Here is a 23,576-nt window from a genome sequence, read left to right as displayed (position 1 = left end):
GCATTAAGTCCCATGGCTATACAACAACACTGGTCCTAGCACTTCTTCTTGGACTTTCTTTCCCTCATATCCTCTCTGTTAGTAATTATCTGCATATTCCACAGAACTGCTGACAGACTGCATAAAGAACAACAGAAACAGTTGCATCATCTCAGTTATCCGAACACATACAGAGCTGATAAGGAAAGTTTTGATTTCAACACAAATTCCAGCTGCAATGTAATTGTTTACCAAAAACTACTTAATTACCACACAGAAGAATGTATCAAGATACAAGTTCATGCTTCTGAAAGAGAAGCTTTCAATGGCAGAAACCATTTTGTCTGAGATGAAAACTTACCCCTTGTGTGTGCAGATATTCAACCGTTTTTGTTATTGTGAACAGAACGGCACTAGCTTCTCGTTCTGAGAAAAATTTTTGCCTAAGAATTTTATCCAGCAGTTCTCCTCCTTTCATAAGTTCTGTTACTACATATACATATTTTCCATCATCATACACCTGCAAAAAGTACAAAAAATTTTAAACTTCAAAACATTTATTCTCTGCTGTCTTCTGTGAAGCACATAGAGATAGTGCAGGTGTGTCCACAAGCTGTTTTCTTCAATTGTTTTCCCCTGATTTCATAACCCACATGTTATATCCAAATGTTGTGCATCTTCAGAACTGAACACAAAACAGCCACAAAAAGGCAATGCTGTACCAAAATAACATAGAAATACTAGCATGAAAGTGTTTAAAGATAAAATATAAATAACAGGTAGTTTCCCCCACACAGGTTCACTACAACAAAGGAAACCAGACATGAAAAATTAAGTAGCAAAAAATGGAAACTGGTCTAATTAGGCAAAACCAGAGCTAGTTCAAGCAGCAATTATTGCACTAAATTAAAAATATAAATAGAGATCATGCCAACAGTCAGACAAAAAAAAAAGGAAAAAATAATCAAAATTTATCTGAAATAGCCACTGTGAACAGTGAAAAACACCTAAAAGTTATACAACAGTCTGCATATGAAGACTATGACAAAGTCTAAAAGTATTAAAAGAAGCATATTTTATCCCTTACTTCTACGGAAAATGGCTCAATTTTTGCATGGATTTTATCATCCAGGGAAGCATTTGAGAATTCTTTACATTCTCACCAGAGGGCACTATAGACTGAGTGATACCAAAGCACATTTAAGGTACTAACACTTGAGCATTTCATTTCAGTTCCACTTCCACAGAATCACAGACTTGGGCTAAAAGTGTCCTTAATGATCATCTAGTCCCAACGTTCTGCCATAGGAGCATGTTTCACTAGATCAGGTTGCTCAAAGCCCCATCCACCCTGGGCTTGGAGTTCCAATTTAATCCAGAAACCATTCCTGCTTTAGTGAAATCTTTTACAAACTGTTCCCTTTAATTTTTTCAACCTACTTTTATGGGGATGTCGTAATTGTTATTTTCAGTAAAATGTGTGAAATAAAAAACTCCTTGTGTTTAAGTAGAAACAATTATCAAAATTATAGTAAAATACAGTCAGGAATAGATATCAGCTAAGTAACAGAAAATAAGAATAAAAGAAGAAGTTTTTATCCCAATTCCCTGGTCTTAAGCTACCTGGGAAAAAGTTGCTAATAAAGTTCTAAGCATCAAAATTTTTTTCTCCTAACAATACTAAAAGGATTTATTTTCTCAGCAAATTAAAAGAAAAAGAATGCTAAATAATTCTGTGGGCCTTACAAGCTTACGATCGTAAGGAGATGAAGACATGATGGGTTTCTGTGCTCTCATTTAACAGGAATTTTTCCCCCATTAAATAGCTGAGCACCTGAATGTGTTTGTATTAAGACTTTAAATATAACACAGTATTAAAAAGCAGAATTATCTAATTCTAGATACAAAACTGGATTTTTTTTATAGGCATGCTTCCTCTAATCCTGGTATGACATGAGGAGATCAGCTTGTTTCATTTGACATGACAGAGCATACACATCTCAGTATTGCTGAATTTAAGCAAAATTTGCATTTGATTACTATTTTATCTGCTGGTCCTGTCTGCCAGCCAAAAAAACCTACAGATAACTCACCCCAAACAAACCATTCCCCTTGCACCAATGGTATTACCAACTTAAGTTGTTTTACCATCCTCTAATGGTATTACCAACTAAAGTTGTTTTTGAATAAATACTGCTCAAGTTTTCTTCACAGATGGACAGTATCAGGCTAAGATCACAAATGTGACACTACTTTTTAAAATTAACTCTGAGCACAAGCCAGAGGTCAGTCATTATGTTTGCTCTACAAGGTAAAGTGGAAGAAACTATAGTGAGAAACAGATGTAGGCGTATGAACAAAACATAATGCAAGGGAGAAAGAAATCAAGGTTTTTGCCAAGGGAAGTAAGATTTTACAGACATATTATGAGGTATTTTGAAATCATAAATAAGCACTTGGACAGGGAGACTGGATATCTTGTATTCAGGTTTCTAAAATGTTTCTGAAAAGATTCTTCAGGCAATGCTTTAAGTAACTCAAAGCAGGACAAAAGTTCTGTTACAGAACAGTAACTATTACATAAAAAGGGTACAATACTTATAATGGTCTGGCACAGGAAGTTTCTAGGTAATGTTTTGTTGGAAGCTGTGTGCTTCCTCCCTTCTTACACTGTTTCCTAGGCATGCACCAAGGGCCTCTGTCAGAGGCAGGATATTGGATAAGAAGGATATCTGAATTAGCACAATATAGCTCCTTTTGTTTATATACTGTGTAACTGAAAAAGACCACTGATAACAATCAGAAGGAAAATCCCCAGAGGACTGTGCACTGCAGAAAGAATTTGGTCTCTTGAATATCCATTGTTTCAATCCAAACACCTTCAGAATTAAATTACATAAAAAGGCTGAACAAGAATGAAAACTTCCATCTGAAGCAAAATTCAAATATTGCTGCGTTCCTTCTTGAAATAGAAGAAAAGACAGAAGTTGTTTCTTGCAGAATAATAATTTCCAAAGCCGGCACTTAAATACTGAAATATTTTATTTTGGCACTTCAGATTAGAAACATTTCATTCTTGATGTGGAACTAAATGAAAAAATGAGGAAATCAACAGTGAGTTTTATTTTTAGAATAGTACTCTAGAGTTTGGTATACAATGGTGCTCTAGAGTTTGAGACCTGAAGGCAAAATGCTCCTTATCTTGTCTAAAAGCTGCAATAGCACACCACTATAATGTGGGGTATGCAAGCCATCTGCCCCATGGGTCTGCATTAGGACAAGAAAAACTTAATGCCAAATTCTTACAGATTTACACAAGATTCTATTACATATGAATTCTACATCTCTTTACATCCTTCCATAATCTTGCTTGGGGAACTGATCTTGAAGCAGAAGTGAGTGAGAATTACAGCCTTTCTCCCTTTGTGGGCTTAAGGAGGTTTTTTTTGGTAGTTCTCCTATTTGTGTGTTGCTGTTGCTGTGCATGAAAGATGGTTCCTGCTGGAAGATGACTGATGATAATAAAAGATTAATTACAGAGTGAGATAATTCAGCATATATTGCAGCTGTTTAAGACTGCCTGGATTTCTGTTCTCAATGTAAAATTTTCATCATGCTTAAGTTCAGGTTAAGTGCTCACATTCTCATGTTTGTGTTCCTGCTTAAATAGCATAAGCTGTGTTATGAATTAAAATAACACATGAGCCCAGCATGCAGCACTAAAAGCACCATGAATGCTGATGCGGGTTCTGTTCAGCACAGCTCCTTCCAGGTTGCTTTACTGTGCACCCACATGAAACAGAACAGAAAGTGGGACTGTAATTGTGGCATCTTGCTTACAAGAAGATAAGCTCCCTGGTGGGCTTCCCTGAATATCTACCTTATTTTCTCTGCCCAAGAAAGGGCCAAACAGTATGATATCAATAAAGTGAAGACAGATTATAACAGATCAGCTTCATGCAGAGTTCTCTAGTGCTCATCTCCACAGCATTTGGAGATGCTGTTGTTTTAATGGCTTCAAAATGTCTGGCAATCTCCTTTCAGTTGAGCTCAGCTTCCTGGAAATGGTTTGCTGTTTTGCCTGAGGTTTGGTTTGGGGGACCAGAATATTTCCCTGCAGTCTAAGAAAGTCATTAAGCATACGCCTTTTTAATTTTTAATCCTCTTCAATGAATAACCAAGGAGACAATTTTCTTTTTCAGTTAGGTCATCAGAATATACTGTTCACTATGAAAACCCTCTACCTCCCAGCTTATATTATTCCTTCCTTTTTATGGACAAAGTCCATGGTCAGAGCAAATAACAGAAGGAAAAAATACCTAGATAGTGTTCATACAGAGGCCAGATAAAGATAAAAAACAGTGAAAACCATGGACATGGAAAGATTTTGTCTACTACTTGTAGTAATACTACTTGAGTAATACTTGCTACTGTCCATGAAAAATACCTTGGGTACTGTGCTAACAATAAGTCCTTTGTTATATAATAAAATTGCTTCTGATTTATGTAAGGGAAATCAGATTTAAAGTTAACTAAGCAATCAAAAAACTTCCCTGAGCCTTTAAAAACACAGCCAACATTAAATAAATTATTCTTGCTAGAATTTATGAAGGATGAATTATTTGACTCCTTAGAATAACGCTGTATCACAATATATGCATCTTTAAAAGAAAACACAGACATCCCAGTAAAAACCTAGATACTACTGAATAAATTGCACTGTTTTATATTTAAATACTGAAAAACATGAACATAAATCTAAAATATGTAGCTTCTCATCTCTCAAATTAGAAGTTATTCGGAATTGTAATACACTAAAGGATGTGTTTAAAACACCACTTACATCTTTCAGGGTGATAATATTTGGATGCTGTCCATAGCGCAGCAGGATTTCAATCTCTTCTGTTGGATCTCTTTTGCTCTTGTCAATAATCTGTTAAGAGCACATACAGAAATGGGCATAATTCTTTTTGTGAATCTAGTGTAATGCTTTGGTTTGCTTATTAGCATGAACAGTTAAGTAGTATTTATTGTTGCAAAAGGCAGAGATTATAACCAAAACCAAGTTTGATAAATTGGAAAAGCAAGGCAAAGCAGAAAATGTTGGGAAAAATGAAAAAATTTCTTTTGAAAATGATTTCAGAGGATAAGTGACCTAACCTCTTTGGCTGTGATAAATAATGCAAGGCTGTTCAGCAGATAAGACTTCAGTGATCCATTATTTAATAAAATGGGAAGTTTATAATTTAACACGAGATACTGGTTGGATGATGCTAATCAACAGATTTTCACAATGCTAATCTCAAACATTTGGTGCAGTAAAAGAAAGCAAGAGAGAAAGAGAACAAAAAAATTAGTAAAAATAAAAATCTCTCAGAGTTAATTCAAACACATTCATTACAAAAGTCCATTTGAATCTCTGGCTCTCAAGTTCACCTTGTTCAAACAAGCAAAATAACATTTACCCTACTTAAATGTACTCTTGTTCTTCTCACTTTTTTCCTCTCCTGAACTGCAGAATTTTCTATAATGTCTCTTCCATTGTTATGTTAGCCCTTCACCCTTATGCCCATACTGCTACCCATCCCCTGCTAACACATCAGATACTGGTATCAAATTCTTTTTTTCAAGATTCCTTGAGGAAAAAAATGCCCTAACAGAGGCAATAGAAAAGCAAGTGAATCTTCACAACAAATGTTATAGCTGAGGGAATTATCAGCTATGCCAGGACCTTCTTGCAGTTTCAAGAAATTACTTCAAATTGAAAGGACAGAAGTCAAATCTGTTCCTGGCCAGAACCAGAATAAAATAAAGTATTTAAGTACCAGATTAAAACTGGAAGGTTTAGAGGAGGCAATCTACATACTTAATTAATCTTTGTATTTTACATAATTAAGTACTAAGCTGTTCAACAATTCAAAAAGAGAACTGCCCCACAGAATAGGATTTAAATATGATTTAAAGACTGCTTTTTTTTTTCTTCGCTTATAAAGTCTGCTAATCCATACTCTTGCTTTCATAGCAACCATTTGGTCCTAGGTAATTACACAGAAAGATAGAAAACCTTATCATTGCAGTTCTGGGAAATCTACTGATTCCAAGTGAGAATTTAATGCCTTCAAAGAAGTGCTAGAAAGCCCCAGAGAATAACAAAAACAACATTAAATACCTTGCTGAAAACCAGGAAGCCAAAACAGCTGAAGTTATTCTGGAAGTTATAGTAGACTGAAGACTGCTATGAACTCCTTACCCATTTAAGAATTTATGAATTTATTTTTATAGCTGCACATAAAATATTTTTACATTAAAAAAATTAATCTTAATCTCTGTGTTTCTCTATGGCAAATAAAAGATGCCCAATGCTAAAATCTGAAAAGTGTGATTTGTAACAAAATAATTACCTTTACAGCATATTCCATGTTTGAAGCTTTATGAACACATCTCTTGCAGACAGAATAAGAGCCAACTCCAATATCTTCTTTTACTTCATATCCATCAGTAAACTGAATGCTGTTCCTGTGCAACTGCTACCAAAATAACATTATCAATTAATGAATATTCTCAATGTGTAACTGATTTTTTTTATTAAAATAACTTTTAAAAAATTCCTATTGATTTGCTTAAAATTTTAACTGATGACTCTACTAGGTGAAAGTGGTCAAAATCCCCAAAATCTTCTGTTCAAACTTACTATAAGATAAATTATATATTACACATGCTGTAAATGATGCACACTCTATTTTAGAAACTGATGGCTTTATTTTTCTGATTGCTGCTTTACTAATTTAAAGATAGAAACTCCAAACCAGAAGACTTCAAGATAAAATAGTGATACAACAATGGTAAAGAAGTATCGCTGCTTTTATTATCTGAATAGACAGAATGGCAGCTGGAAAATTCAGACATACTGAATAGAATCAGATTGGTTGGAATTGCATGGAATAGCAGTCAAAAATCCTTTCACAGAAATAAAAAGCTGAAAGGAGGACAAGTGCTCACTCTTGTAAGGGAAGGAAATGGTGTTCTAGTGTATGGAGTTTGTGCAAAGGATGCAAAGCATTTGCAGGAAACCATCTGGGTATCCTGCAGCACAGAAAAGAGGAAATAGGAGTGAGGAAGTTGTTGAGGAGCACAGAGGAAAGGCAGCAGAGAAACAGATCTTTACAAGAGAAGGAAACCATATACAAAGAGCAATAATGCCATCTACAAAACTACATAGAAATAAAGCAGCACAGAGAAGCTTTCAGAAACTTCTAGCAAGATGCCAGGATCAGAAATAATTCTGATGTATATATCAAATCAGAAAGCTTCTGGAGAATAAAAAAGGATCTAAAGCTATATTTAAAAAAATATTATACATGAAACTGTAATGTGTAGAAAAGCATGTTGTGACAATTCTAGACATGACAGTGTTAATGAAACACAAGGGCCATTCACATTCTTTATAAATTCTGGGTTTTTTACAATTTTCTCAGACATTTGCAAAATACCAGTGCACTGAAAAATACAAATAAACCAAATCATACAAATAAATCTAATAGTAAATCCAATAATTTATTCCTACCTACATTAAGAAGTTTTCAACACAATTTGGATCATGAGTTGGTTTTTATGAGTCAGTAATTATTAAAAGAAGAGAGAGGAGGGAGAAATACAATTTTTACACAGGTCTCCTTTTCTAGGTGATAACCTCACAATTATTAATACAGGAGACTCCGCTGGGGTCATCCAAACACATCAAGGAAGCCAAAGCTTGAGTGTGCACTGTAACACTGACTTGTATCATGCACTGATACCAGTCACAAAAAGAGAGATTAGCTAACTAACTTCAAGTGGCTTAGGAGGGACAGAACATGTCCTGGGACAGGATTCCAGCAGTTCAGAACATCCAGAGACAAATCACAATCATAGTCCAGTGCCTCCTACTACTGCATTGCAGGAGTCAACTGACATTTTCATGTATGGGGGAAAAAACCAGTAAATCAATATATCTGTTATTCTACTCCACCTTATAATTATGGCTTGACATTAAAGAGTTAATACAGTACATACAGTATAAGGTTTTCATTTAAAAGCATGTTTGAAGCTGTAGCTGCTAGGTAATTATACAGGTCCTGTACCTTCAGAGATTTTGTTTGGATGAAACAATCTGATCTTTACTTTTCTTGTCCAAAAGATGACAACGATTTTGTCATGATACTTCATTCTGTGACAAGGAAACAATCCATCCACCAAGAGATAGCATTGATTTTTTTTTTTATTAGATGTACTCACCTGGACAATTGAATGCACTCCAACTGTCTGCATTGCTTGGCTTTCATCATCTGATGCAATAGCTACAAAGCTAAATCCCCGAAAAAGCTGATGTGCATTAGCACTGGGTGGAATACCAGGTGAATCTGAAAAATACATCATCTACTTACAAGCAGATTCTTTAACACGTAGATATGAGATTAAATACTGAAATTTTGGTAGCACCTTGAAGTTATGAAGACAACAATTTCTATCAAATTTTGAATGAAAAAATCTGAAATTCAAATTCAATCTTTTGAATATGTAAATTCTCTCATTCTTATCTCTTTACCTTTTGGAGTTTTTGCTGTAAATTCAGGGTCAAAATAAAATGTATCTTCAGGTCTGCCAGTTGCAGGTTTAAAAGGAGGATGAATTTCTCTCCGGTACAATTTCTGAAGAGAAGGGACAAATTTGAAGTGGAAAAGTTACATGATACCATAAAAGACTTAACCAAGAAATTTACTGGATTGATTTTTAATTAAATACTCACATTCCAATCTATTTTGGAAAAGAATGCATGCCTCTTAATTTCTTCTACTCCATCAGGACCTGCTCCTTTTATAAGGAAGAAAAATGTCTTTGAATTATTTTCTTTTTGGTCAAAGGAATGGCTAGCAAAATTATATTTCTTATTCCTTCTGCATTAATTTTAGCTGTACGACTAGCAGAAATTATAATATTTGAAGGGCAAACTACATTCTTCCTTTAAAGTCTATTTTACATAGGAAAAAATTTTAGTCACTTTAATGACCACTGATGTTATGAATATTATGATCAAATTTAAAATATTCTGCTAAAAACTTTACCTAATCTGTTTGCTGGGTTTCTTTTGAAGAGCATTCGCAGGAGGCTCTGTGCTTCAAGACTCAAGAACTGGGGCATTCCGAGTTTGGCCCTAGAGAATAAAAATAATTAATAGCATACAAACATACCTAGGTAAGAATTAACTCTGCATTCCCCCTGTCCTTTGCCATTCAACAAGTCCATAATAAATGAAGTAGCATCACTGAGAAATTGCCTTCAGACATCAGATACAGAGCAAAAGTGCTGTCAGTCATGTAAACATGTTTGGGTTTTTAATTTTTTTTTAAAGTAGTATAGTATTTTCAGTAATGACTCAGGAACTTAAGTGGAAAAAAAGGTGGAAAATGTAGAGAAGAATAGCTAGAGAACAGCAGTTTATAAACTTGTACATTTCCATAATATGCTTTGATCCACTTATAGGTCCAGTTACTAGCAAATGACACCAAACAAAGTATTCTGATAGTTATCTAATAGAAGGACTAAGAAAAGTACCACACTATGACACACATCAAGATAACCCAGGAAACAAACTAGAAAACAGAAATTCAATTAAGGTAGGACAGATCGTGCAGGATTAGCTGGTAAAAAAACCCCAAAAAACCAAACAATAAAATCCCACTCCTCTTTTCCTTTTTCTCCCCTCCCCAATCTACTTCAAATAATACTTTTACAATCTGCCAGCCTTGAATTTTTAGATTTAAATTTTTGTACTTTAACTTCATTTTGTTTTGTAATCCTTATCATATTTTCTTCCTTGCCATTTAATGTTGAGTCTTCATTCTCTCACTGTTACTAGGTCTTACTTTTTCTTGTAACTATGATAATGGGAAAGAGGGATATAATTTCCTCCGTTCCATCACTAATTCAACCTGTAGCTTGTATTTTTCTGTAACAGTCCACGACACAAGCTCTGTGTTTCAATCAGAACTTGATTTGTCTTATATTCCAGGTATTTGTAGATATTCACATTGGTATCACTTGTCTAAATGCAAATGTGTTGCCACTGATTCACTATTTCAACCACTTTCAACCTAGAACTTAGTAAATTTTCCATTCCTTTCAGCATGAAAAAAGCTAGGGCAGGGAGGAAAAAATCAGAAAAATATTGGCTTCTTTGGACTCTTCAATAACATACTACAGACAGATGAAGGCCACCAGTGGAGGGGAGGAATGGGCAGTGGGCCATCCAACTCTTCCTGACTGCCATGCACCACCACCTTTCACAAAATCCTGTACCAGGCACATGGCAGAGGAGAAGCAAAGGCAACTACCAGGTCCTCAGAGTTCTTATATTATGCAACTACATGAGTGACAGCAATTTTTTTCCGACATTCCTGATGGACAATGGCAAAACTTTATATGAAGGGATATCTCTTAAGTAAAGGAGAAAAATGTTTAAAAATTTAACTTTGTTGCAGTGACCTATGATTTCTTCAAACTGCAGGGTTTCCCAGTTTTACGTAAAACACACAAGAATAAACAAAAATTTCTCTTGATAATGTTGTAAGAAATAAAGAACCCTTGAAAAAATATGTTGTAAGAAGAATGCATTTTCCGTAGATTTTTGGGAACAGAAGCTAAGAAAAGCAATATATTGTAAATATACACTATGGAAAACAGAATTCATATGCACACCTGTCCATTTTAAAGTTTAATGGAAAATTTAAGGAAAAATATACTACGTATGTGGAAAATAAAAAGAAAACACAGACCAGAAAAAAAGTGTGGACTTAATCAGAAAATACTTCAAAATATCTTCTGGTTTTCAGCTGCTTTTATGACCAAAAGAAAAACACTTCTATGCAAGATAATATTAATAAGAATATGGAACATTCAAAGAGGGTAAAATATCTTTCCATCATAGCACACTTTCTGTGCAGCTATTTGAAACCATTAACAATTGCGAAGACTAGAAGGTGAAAAAGCTGGAAAGAAGTTGTATCTCATTAAGAGATATAGTCTCAAATGAAAACTGAAAGTAATTACAGAATCATAGAAACCTCTAATTGCTTAGGTTGGAAAAGACCTTTAAGACTGTCAAGTCCAACCATTAAGCCAGCACCACTCAGTCCACTACTAAACCATATCCCTGTGTGCCACAACCTTTTTATAAAACCTCCAGGGATGGTGAATCAGCCACTTCCCTGGGCAGCCTGTTCCAACCCTTTTAATGAAGAAATTTTTCCCAATATCCAGTTGTAACCTCCCACAGTACACTCATGATCCTCTCATCTGATTGTTTCTTACTGTGGAGACGAGACCGACCCCCCACCTGGCTACAGCCTCCTTTCAGGGAGCTGTAGAGCGAAAAGGTGACCCCTGCACATCCTCCAGAAAAAACAAACCCAGATCCCTCAGCTGTTCCTCACAGAATCTGTGCTCCAGACCCTTCACTGGCTCCACTGCTCTTCTCTGCACTCGCTCCAGCACCTCAGCGTGCTCACAGTGAGAAGCCCAAAACTAGACACAGGAGGTGTAGCATCACCAATGCTGAGTACAGGTGACAATCCCTGCCCTGGTCATGCTGGCCCCACTATTGCTGACACAGGCCAGGATGCCATTTGGCTTCTTGGCCACCTGGCCACACACTGGTTTATGTTCAGCAGCTATTGACCAAGCTCCCTGGTGCTTTTCTGCCAGGCAACTTTGCAGCCACTCTTCCCTAAGCCTGGCTGTTGTGATGCAAGTGTAGGACCTGGCACTTGGCCCCACTGAAACTCATCCTACTGGCCTCATCCCATTGATTCAGCCTGTCCAGATCCCTCTGCAGAGCCTTCCTACCCTCCAGCAGATCCATATTCCCTCTTATCTAGGTTGGGGGCACCTGCAAACTGTCACTCAATCCCCTTGTCCAGGTTGTTGATACAGATGTTTAACAGGACTGGCCCCTTGGGAACACCACTTGTGACCGGCCATCAGCTGGATTTCACTCCATTCAGCACCACTCTCTGGGCTATGAATGACTATGAATGTCAATTACCTGGAGAAATGCAAGGATATTCTACATGGCAGCTGAATACAGAAGATATTTATAGCAACAGTGAAAAGACTGTTGAGGAACAGGGCAGAGCCACATGCAGGCAAAGAGAAGAGAAAGATATGACTCATAAGACACACAGAAAAAAATGCATGGCTCCTGAAGCAAGTGAGAGTGCAGCAGAATTATCTCAGACTAGCTTCTTGTAAATAGGAGATGGTCAGAAGGAGTTTATGCTTGCTGGGAATAGATAGAACTTTTTAGTTAAAAGACATTGAATAATCACAACATGAAGATTTGATCTCACATAGTGCTAAAGCAGCAGAAGAAACTAGCATCACTAAATACATTTGCAAATAAAATGAAGAAAAAACCAAAGAATAACATAAGATGTATGCATTATGAAAGCAAAAGCCAGGAAAATAATTAGTGTGTTTTCTAGTGGTTTTCACATTCTAATTATTTAGAGAAAATATTAAAAGTTCCATGAATTTATTTTTCAAAAGAGGCTTTTAGTGCAAAAAAAATTCCAGCTTTGATATATGGGTAGACAAGTGGCTAACAGGACTGAGAACAATGATAAACAATGAAGCAGAAAACAAATTAGAAAACTAAGATAATCTTATGAACTTCCATGGAAAAAAATGGTTATTAGTTAAAAATAGATGGAAACAGAGAAGTGAACCTATGATATGAGGAAACAGACTTGTTTGCACGGTGTTTGGCTACAGTCCCAAAAATGGGGCATTTATGCCACAGGTTGTACTAGTTCAGAGAATATGTGGGGAATTGGCGAAGAAAAAAGCAGACCTTCATAAGCAAAAACAAGAACATTAACTGCATGAAGGAAAGCAATTCCCACAATAGAACTAATGCAAAATCAATGCTGAAAATAGCAAAGGGAAAAATTGGAGCTAAGGCAAGTCATAGGAGAGTACAGAAGGGAGGAGCACTGGGGAGGCAAGTTGTTGGCAGCACCATTAATATAAAGAGTGAGGAGCTGGTAAGATAAAGAAGGATGAGGAGTGAAAATACTTTCTCAAAAAACCTCCAAAAACCTAAACAAAGGAAAAAAAAACCCAACAAGAAAAAAAATGCACATGTTATCAAAAAGGATAAGAAAGTTAAAAAAATATTATGGAGATAAGATGGGAGAGATCATGTGGTTGGAGAAGTTATTATTACAGATTAAAGAGCTGCTATGAAATCCTTTGTACCTGGTATGGTGGAGGAATAGTGAAGCAAATTAGATAGGCAGCAAAGGGAATTAATAATATGGAATAGGGAGTGAGGATTTACCAGTACCTTTGAAAATGAGGGAGGAGTAGAAATTAGATATTGCAGCCCGGAGGGCATCCCTGTAGAATACCTGATGAGATATATAAATAAGAGTGTACTCACTTGAGAATCATAGTCATGGTTTCTTTTCTGTCTTTCCCTTGGAAAGGTAGAGTACCAGTGAGCATTTCAAACTGTATAGAGTAAAACTTTCATCAATTACATTACCTGGACAAAAACTAATTTTTGACAAAACTACTTAGCATCTTAACCTTCCAAAATTCATGCATGTTAACAATCAAGTCTGAGCAAAACAACTTCATTGTACAGTTTCAATTGCTAAGAACATTGAGCAGCCTTTGCCATTTTTAAAGCTGCAAAATATTTTCCTATATTGGTAACTTGCTTTACACATCCTTTTATCTGAACAACTTAGACTATAATGTTCTGTATTTAATTTCTGCCTAAAAATTTTGTCCTAGGAAGACTTGATCTGTACAACTGTATTTTTAGTTTTAAACAAAGGGGACGGGGTAGGGGAAAAGGTTTTCCTTTGAAAAGTTAGTGATGATTTCTCCTCATGCAGAAATTTTTTAAAAGGTCGAAATTGTGAAAATTGGCATGTACACAGCCTTCATTGGGAAGGGGAAAAGGTTAGCTGATTGACAAAGACATGCATGATGAAAAGTGGTTACTGTATGCATACAGTGGAAATAAAGCCTGAAGGAACACGGAAGAGCTACACAGTACGTGCATGCACATTCTACAGTGCCTGGCAGTAAGCAACAGACACTGCTGAAATACTGATTTGTTCTGAAAGTGACTGAGTAAAAATAGATAAATATAAAGGCACTCCTGTTGGACTGCAGTATGCTGCAGGGATATCAGATCTAAGTGAGGCAGTGAAAGCAGGCTGGCAGCAGTCATGGCAGCCAGCACCTAGGCAGAAATTGGATTTTTTTGGTTTAAAGACTGCAAAGCAATTTAGTTCAATGCAATTTCATGGCCTTCAGTTAATGACATCAAAATTAAAATAATTATAAAGGAACCCTTGGAACAGCTTATGCAAACTTAAGTCACCCCGAACACAAGGTATCCTCTATTCCTCTCTTTTCTGGTATGACCCAAACACTCAGCCTCCTAAACATAAAAAATTGAGTGGATAACTTGAATAAATAATGCATGACTATAGTATTTGTAGATGTACAATAAGAGCATGAAGTTGAACTAATAATATTCTTTAAAACACCATTTTATTGAAATAAAATTTGAATTCCTTACTGCCATATCTTCACTACTGGTAGATACTTTACAGTCTAGATAATATTTCTTACTGATATATTTAAAAAATTAAATTTAATAATAATGCCAACATGAAAAAAAGACTACTTTTAACTTTAACACCTAGGACAATTGTCAGGAAGATGTGAGAGGGATAAGCCAAAACTGTAAGTATAAAAAAAAATTTGTTTGTGGCTTAGCAAGATTTTTATAAGGTGCACTTATAAAGGTTTTTTTTTTTTAAAGCTAAATTTGGAGTGCTCCACTTACACTTGCATGAAATACAGTTTCTTTTACAAGCTCCTAATTTGTCACAAGCACACATGCTTGTATTAACAATTCAATATGTGTATTCTTTGTCACCCCTCCCAAATACTATATTCCAACATTAATAAGCCAATAGTGCTTATAGAATAAGCCAACATTGGCCTTTCCTACTTATGTTTTATTTCGGGATGAGAGTACCTCAGTGCTTCTGAAAACTTTAAATGAATGTTTTTACTTGTATGGCATCCCTTAAAACTGTCACTGTTTTAAAGGACAAATTGGAATATAGTTCCTAACAATGGCTTAAGCATACTTCATGTCTAGCAGCACAAGAAAAGAAGCAAAATGATTTGCTGAAATATCTTCAAAGTCTCAATTTCTATGCTATAAATTCTGTTCAATCTAGCTCCTGTGTACTTATACCACACCAATCATCACTTGAATTTTTGATCAGCTCAGAAATTAAGAATTAGTTAAAAGTGGATACTTACAGATTTGTTATGAAAATTACAAACTATAAATGCAAGTAATAAAAATATGTCCTAAAAAAAGCTGCACTGTATTTCATATATTACTTTAAAGAATTTGGTTTTTAAGGTCATATTTTTGTATTCAAAGTAGAAGCCAAAGCATTTAACATGCAGAGCACTTCAGACTGTGCAAGCCACCCCAATCACAGCTAACATCTTACAGCAATTTTCAATTACACCATATCCACTTGATAAACACCAAATTATGTTTTCTACCTTTATAAATTAAAGCTGAAGTTTAATTATGTTTGTGTTATCAACAACAAAATATTCTGCAACTACACTGTAATTATCTTTTAATTGACTGTTCTTAATGATAAAATGTGAGGTTGTGAGGAGTGTGTGTGCTTGTCTGGAGAGAGTTCAGTTATCAGGTGCTACTTTTACATAGTCAGTTTTCAGATCACAACAGCATTCTAATCATCATAAAGCCATAGGATGACCTATTTTCAGACACAAGAGTCCTTGTACTATAAAGCACACGCATTAGCTGTACTGTTACAGTTATGTAGCAGAAGCAGTAGGAAATGAATACATTTATACAATTGCTTAATTTCCATGTCAAAAATGCACACAAATATTTTAAATATTAGAAGTCTTTCAGCATTTCTTAAATAACAAACATGATCTATTATTCTTTCCCAATTCATATTCCATATACATAATATTTTCCCTGACCATGAAACTTTACCCCTTGCAGAAACATCATAAGCAACTGAGAAACTATATCCCATACCAGGTCAGTGTCATTTAGATCAACATGATGGGTGAGAACAACAGTTGAACAGTTGTCATTATTCCACTAACTTGTAATTACACTGTAGATTCTAATTAGAAAGTTGCCAATCACCTTTTTCCTCTTGAATGTAAATTCAAAATTAAAATTTGAATATGAATTTCTTCCCCACCTTGGAATAGACAGCATTTTTCTGTATACTTCTGTATTTCTCTTGGTCATAACATTCAAACTATAATAGTATAAAAGTATTTGATTGAAATGATAATAAAAATATGGTATATTATTGGTGTTGATATAAAACCTAGTCTATGTTCTTGACCAAAGTTTGTGGTGTTACTGATTTCACACAATTTAGACTTCCTTTGTAGTTAAAATTCATGTAAAGCTCACCTTAGGGGTTAGTATTTGATTTGTTTCACCAGACCTTGCAAATCACAATTTTGCTATTATTTACATTTGCCAGAAACCTACCATTAAAACACCAAAAGACCACCAGTCTGCACTCTGTGTATGGCCTCGTCTGTTAACAACTTCTGGTGCCATATATTCCACTGTTCCACAGAAAGAGTAGGCCTTTTTTTCATGATCAATTGACTCCTTACTTAAGCCAAAATCTGAAAGGATAAAAGTAATTCCAAATGTAATTTTTAAAAACAAATGTTGATGGTTGATACTTTTACCATAATATGGTGTGCTTTGCTTTTACCATTTGTATAGACAACTGAATGCTAATATGGGACTTACAGGATTCTCCTTCCCTCCCCACAGTACCATAGGTCCATAACATCAGATATACTTGTAAGGCAGGTATCTTATTGAAATATTTAGATTTTATTTATTTCAAATAAATTTCAAATTACACTACTTGCTTCCACAGCTAAATTACTGATCAGTTAAAATTACTTATTATATCTTACTGGTTTACCAAAAGGAAAATGCAAATATTTTACTATAAACAGAAATGAACCTAGTATTGCAATTCCTTTATTCACCTGTCAATTTGATATGTCCTTCCTCATCAAGCAGGATGCTAAAAAATAATAAAAACAATATTAAAAACTAATTAAAATATCTTAAGAATTGTTTCAGAAAACATACTGACAATATTTGAGAATAAACAGTAGAGGATACACAAAGACAGGGAGAATTAAACATGCAAGAAAATGAATTCTTAGAAGATACATTCAAACTACACATTTTGATTTCCTTTTACTCTTTCTTTTTAAAGATTAAGAAACAGGTTTACTAGAGTTTTATTCAAATATTTTATTAAATTCAGCATGTAGTAACAGTTTTGGCTATTGCAGCACATGCAGCAGTATTGTAACTGTTAAAAACAGAGACATAGTTCTATTTTTCTTATACCAGGTATGTTTCCATATGTATACATAACAGGTATTAATTTGTAATTACCATATGTTGACCACTTCAAGTAACACTGAGTAATAAATACCCTCATGTTGCACCAAAGGACAGGACCCACAGGCCCTGTACTGGGAGCAGACCTTAGGCTTCCACCTTTTCACTTCAATCACAAGAAAGGCCACACTTCTCAGAGATGCCAACTGTCCTTGACTACCACTGAATATTACTGTATTGCAAAGCATGCAAAGTATTCAAGAACTGGATTTTGTAACACCCTTTACACAATGGATTTAGTTCCTCCATCTGTATTTCATCCTGGGGGCAAGACATGACCCAGGCCCCATTCCCTTCCTCTTTGCAGTTTCCATGGTGGGAACCATTAAAATCTGTCCCCAAGTGCCATATGCAAACACTGCCTTCCTGCCCACCAGCACATCAACACTTCCACCCAACTTGGTGCTGTCTGTGGGCTTGCTCAGGGTGCACTCAATGCCCTCATCCAGATCTCCAGTGAAGATGCTAAACAGTACTGGTCAAACACAGAAGCCTGAGGATCACCACTGGTGACCAGCCTCTGGCTGGATGTAATTCCATTCAGCACCACTCTCTGAGCCTGGTCAATAAATCAGTCTTTTACCACGTGAAGAGTGCACCCATCCACACCACGGGAAGCCAGTTTCTCCAGGAGAATGCTGTGGGAAATGGTGTCAAAGGCATAGAATCACAGAAGATAAGGGGCTAATGTGTATGTCTCAAACACTGAAAGCCATTTGGCTCTGGGGCTAACCACAGATTGTTGCTAGAACCAGATAAGGATTGCCTGTAATAAGCAAGGATTGCTGGTAATAACACACTGTGAGAAAGAACAAGATGTGCCCAGAGAAGAGGCCATGCAGAGATAGGGCAGCACTTTTCCGGGACAAACATCCTCGTTCTAATTCCTCAAGATAAGCACAACCCAGTACAGCACAAGTGCAGGAATGAGGTTGAGAAACAGGCATGGACTGCAGGGGAAGAAAAGACCACCCAATATTCCCAAAAACCCCCAACCCATTTCCTGAAAGGTCTGAAAGAATAGACTGTGCCTAATAACTAATTTGAACAGAAAACAAGAAACTTACCTTTGTGGCAGGGAAACCTATCTATAAAAACATGTCTCCAACAAGCCCAGCTGACACCCCCCTCACCCTGGATGTCCCAACAGTTGGACTGGCACTGTGATCACAGCCAAAACTGGTGATCTCTTTTTCTCTCTTCCTCTCTCTCTCTCTCTCTAATTCACCTTTTCTCTCTTCATCTTACCCCTTTACCTAAACCCCACTGCATGTGCTTTTATAGTAGGTCAGGGACTAAAATGCCAATTTCCATGCCAGGTATATAATTTACTAATAAAGCCTTGTGATTTTTTTCAGACCCTCTGACTTCTGTTGCTCCTTTCCATGACAAGCATTTACAAATCTTGGGTGGTCCTTTCCCCTTAAGGGTTGGATGTTACAAAAGGCTTTACTAAAGTCTAGGTAGACAATATCCAGAGCCTTTCCTTCATCCACTAAGTGGGTCACGTCATCATAGAAGATGATCAGGTTGGTCAAGCCTTGCATAAACCCAGGACCTGCCTTGCATAAACCCAGGCTGGCCTGGCCTGAACCCCTGGCTGTCCTGTACATGTGACATGATGGCACTCAAGATGATGAGTCCATGACCTTTCCTGACAACGAGATCAGGCTGACATCCTGGCTTCTCCTTCCAACCCTTCTTATAGCTGAGTGTCACATTCGCCAACTTCCAGTGACCTGGGACCTCCACAGTTGACCTGGACTTCTGATAAATGATTCAAAGTGGCTCGAGGAGTTCTTCTACCAGCTCCCTCAGAACTCCTGGGTGAGTCCTATCTGGTCCCATGGACTTTTGGGGTTCTAAGTTGCACAGTAGTCTGCTGGCCATTTCCTCCTATGTTATGGGGGTTTCATTCTGCTCCCCATCTGTCTTCCAGCTCAGGGGGCTGGGCACCTTGACAACAACTGGTCTTGTTATTAAAGACTGAGGCAAGAAAGGCATGAAGAATCTCACCTGTTTCTTCATCCTTTGTCACTATGTTTCCCCTCATATCCAACAAACGATGGAGATTCTCCTTGGTCCTCCTTTTGCTGATGATTTGTACAAATATTTTTTTTATTTTGTTTTTGTCTTCTGCTTCTGGGATTTCTAACATATTGATACTCCTTTCATCCTAGCTGCTGAAAGGACCTCCATCCCTTAACTCTACCTCTATGGCAGACCAAAGGACCTTGGAGGAACATTGTCCCTCAAAGAGTGGTGTGCCATCCATAGCCTTACCTATTGCTTTGCCCCCATTTCCCTTCAAAGAGAGTTCAAAGTTCCCTCAACAAAGCCCTATAAGTCCTAAGCTAAGATCCTTTTTCCTCTTTCAGACAGGTGAAATCCAACCTTTTAAATGAAAATAGCTCATAAATCTCCTCCACCCCCCTCTGTTCAATTTATATAGTAAATTACCAAAGTTTAAGAGTTGGGAAAAAGTACACAGGAAGAAGTGCCATAGAAATGAAAGTAATACACTGCATTTCTCACAGAGGAGCCTTACTTTTCTGGTTTTAGATCCCGGTATATTATTCCAAGACTATGTAGATGGTCTAAAGCAAGTGCTAATTCTGCCAGATAAAATTTAACGTCATCTTCTGTGAACATCACCTGAAAAAGTAGCACAATGTATTTTACATGTGAAATCTGTAAAGGTTACACCAGCACAAACTAAACAACAACAGTGGTGTTTCAGAAGGGTTTCCTACAATACTTTAATTCATTGCTACACAAAACACTAGAAAACTCAAATTTCTTAGTTATACAAAAACTAGGATTTTATAACCCACACTATTTCATACTTGAAATACTTGGACATACTTGAAAAAGAACTTTTAAAGGCAATATATTCTTCTTTCTGCAAATTGAGAGATTATCTGTTTCTGATTATTCAAGAAAACAAAAAGACAAATTGTAGTCAAACCGAAATACTTTGGAAGCACTTAAACAATGTGAGTACCACGTGGTTGGATGGGATAATTTCATTTACAGACAACAAATGGACCAAACAAGTCCAAATGCCTGAATTTCATCTGCAAAGTAAGAGTGAAGAAAAGTATATGTATCTTGATTTTGGAAAGACTGCTCCTGGGTACTTTGAGAAAGAAGTGACAGCAATGGTAAAAGCCCCAAGGTGCAGCCTGAGATGTAACTACAGAAAGGCAGATGAAGGAGTAAACTAACAGGAGCTAACAAGGAGTAAAGTGAACAGCCTGCATAAGAGCACGGGGAGGATCCCAGGTAGCAATCCCACTTTTTGGATTAGGAAGATAAACTACTCCCTGTTTATGTTAATTGAAATGAACATGTTGTCCCAATATATCAACTGTTGTGATCCCTGACAGAATACATTACAATTCAACTCTTCTGAGACTGCAGAAAAAGATAAAAATAAAACCAGATCTTGCATGATTTGATTCTATTTCAGTTACTACTCAGTTATTTCACTTGCTTTGTTTTTAGAATCTAAGACTTAATATCTTAAGATAAAGCATATACACCCAGAAAAAAGAATGGCAATTCTTTTTATGCAAAAGCATAAAAATTTATTTCAGCATAGCAGAAGATTATTTTAAAGGAAAGTTAAGAATGGAGAACATGTTTCCCCTCAGCAGTTTCATGAGAGAAAGCAATACTAAAGCTTATACAATAGGTTGTGGCTGATGTTACCTCTACAAAAGAGCCAATATTTAGTGCAGACATATTCAAGAAAGGAAATCTGTATAAGAAACATTTAAAAGCTCAAATAATAAAAGATCCTATGAGGAGGATAATACACCCACACTATGTTATTTAAAACCACTGCATGGGACTCGTCTTTCCTAACCTTAAACATCTGCAGTGTAGACATCTAGACTGGAATTAATCACCTTTCCCTTTGCAGTCAATAGGAAAAAAGCAACAACTTTCATGTGATCTCTTTCAAAATCACATGGTGTGGTATGAGGATGACATTAATAGCACCCAGCATGCCATTTCATTCACCAGTCATTAACTCTGCTTAGATTCAGGTACCTATAATGAATATTTCTCATCTAACCACATTAAATTTTATAAAATGTGAGTGGCTCAGGAAAAAGTCAGGAAGCAGGAAGCCAATATACATTCTTTTTTGGGAATCAAGAATGAGCTACAAACTTTAAAAATATCTCAACTTTAGAGTACTAATAACCTATTAGTTACCTGTGGCAAAACAAATGACAAAGGGCAACTTGAAACAGATGGCATCATCAAAACAAATGTAATAATTTATGTGCACAGAAGTAAGGGTACATCTATATACAAAGTCAATTCCATTATACTCTCCTTTTTATAACAATAAGTGGTATTGCACTTACTGCAGTGGCAACCCAGCTGCCCCTGACACTGTTGTGGCAAAGGAAAATGGAAAGCAGCGACGACTGCAAGTCTCTTGGATAGAGATTGTATCCAAAGTGTATCTGGTAGCCTGGACTTGCAGTCGTCGCTGCTTTCCATTTTGTTTGGTGCGAGTTTTTGAACACGAGTAAAGGATAACAAAAACTTAAAAATATGGTGATATATTAGATGTTAACATTTATTTTAGGAATTATAATCAAATTAAATTGAGGTAATGAAACCCTTTGAAGTTGTTATTTCCTGTATCTACACAGACACATTACCATCATGACAGAGGCAAAACATTCACTTTTTGAAAATTACTAAAATAAGCGGAGTACAATTCTCACTTTTTAAATATTCATACATAATGCAATTTTGCATTCATGGGTAAAAAAAGAGAATATCTTATCTGTCCCTGAATTCTGGATATTAAAACCAGCCATAAATTTACTTTATAAAAATCCAAGTTCTGAGTCTTATACTTAAACATGGTGACAAAAGGAGATTTTGCCAGGTATAAAAAGCAGCACAGGAAGACTGCTTATCTAAGATTTTTTTCAGAAATAATGTAAATTGCCATCGGCCCTTCTATGAAGTGACTGTGCAAAGAAACCCAAACAAACAAAAAATGTACCTGGTTAAACACAGGTCAAAATTTTCTTAAATAAAAACAGAATTTAAAATGCAAATTCTCCTAATACAGACAATTTATAGTCAAATTCTATCAACAGACAATTTTTCAAATTTAAAGAGTGTACCTCTTTGGATAAACGTGTAAACAAGTCTCCTCCCCTGAGAAAATCCAAAATAAGATACAGCTTCCCTTCTGTTTGAAAAGCTGAAAAGATCAATTAAAAAAAATTAAATATCACCTAACTTTATCCATGATTAGGAAAATAACATATCAAATAATTCCCCCTAATTTTCATTATTAAAATTATTTTCTCTTGTTTGTGAGAAAACGTATTGAAATGAATTAGATAAATGATTCTCTACCACAGACCAAGTAATTCCCATGCAATATGAAAGTAAAGCAATCACCAATAAAGTTCCTTAAAAAATAAACTTAACTTAGGTTAACCAGCATTTTATTTCAGATTTTAAAGTAAGAAGCTAAATTTAAAGGGCAAACTAGTAACTAATCAACCCTTTAAAATCTAAAAATCTAAAATCTAAATGTCCCAGCTAAACAGGGACATTTAATCTAGTCTGCAAAAGAATGGCAAATAAAATAGTGAAAGGTATATAATTTAAGCCACTTTAAAAAAATGAGAGAGAGACATTAAGCCACTTCAAAAAGTGAGAGAGAGTGAGGTTTAACTACAGGAAAAAACAAACCCTAAAAGAAAAATACGAGGTGAAAAAACCCCAAACCAAGCCAGAAACTCCCCTTTTTTTCCCCACATGTTAAAAGTATTGATATCCTCCCCTCTTATACATAAATATTGTGCTACAGCTGCTCCTACTATTAAAATTAAAAGGCTAATTTCCACCAATTTCGATGCAAGTGGAATTAATGCCATTGCATATATTTTCTATAGAATAAACAAAGCAACTGTAAGATATAACTTAAAAAATGTATGTCATACAAAAGATTGGAGGT

At 35.9% G+C, this 23,576-nt stretch overlaps 1 protein-coding gene across 3 annotated transcripts in view; it reads right to left on the bottom strand.

Annotated features, from left to right (window-relative positions):
- The window catches only part of RPS6KA3 (ribosomal protein S6 kinase A3), a 73,872-nt gene that overhangs the window by 10,283 nt on the left and 40,013 nt on the right, over positions 1-23,576 (bottom strand). For 2 of the 3 annotated variants that reach the window (XM_063182608.1, XM_063182603.1), the window contains exons 6-17: positions 22,732-22,811; positions 20,118-20,224; positions 17,143-17,180; positions 16,622-16,764; positions 13,457-13,527; positions 9,081-9,169; positions 8,765-8,829; positions 8,564-8,666; positions 8,254-8,378; positions 6,381-6,506; positions 4,823-4,912; positions 341-499 (exon numbers count right to left, since the gene is read on the bottom strand). In XM_063182608.1, coding sequence (XP_063038678.1) covers positions 341-499; positions 4,823-4,912; positions 6,381-6,506; positions 8,254-8,378; positions 8,564-8,666; positions 8,765-8,829; positions 9,081-9,169; positions 13,457-13,527; positions 16,622-16,764; positions 17,143-17,180; positions 20,118-20,224; positions 22,732-22,811 — 1,196 coding nt within the window. The remainder of the gene's footprint in view (positions 1-340; positions 500-4,822; positions 4,913-6,380; positions 6,507-8,253; positions 8,379-8,563; positions 8,667-8,764; positions 8,830-9,080; positions 9,170-13,456; positions 13,528-16,621; positions 16,765-17,142; positions 17,181-20,117; positions 20,225-22,731; positions 22,812-23,576) is intronic. The other variant, XM_063182614.1, reaches the window with a different exon arrangement.

This window comes from Melospiza melodia, chromosome 2, assembly GCF_035770615.1.
Source record: "Melospiza melodia melodia isolate bMelMel2 chromosome 2, bMelMel2.pri, whole genome shotgun sequence".
NCBI lineage: Eukaryota > Metazoa > Chordata > Aves > Passeriformes > Passerellidae > Melospiza > Melospiza melodia.
This window is presented reverse-complemented; position numbering and strand designations above follow the sequence as displayed.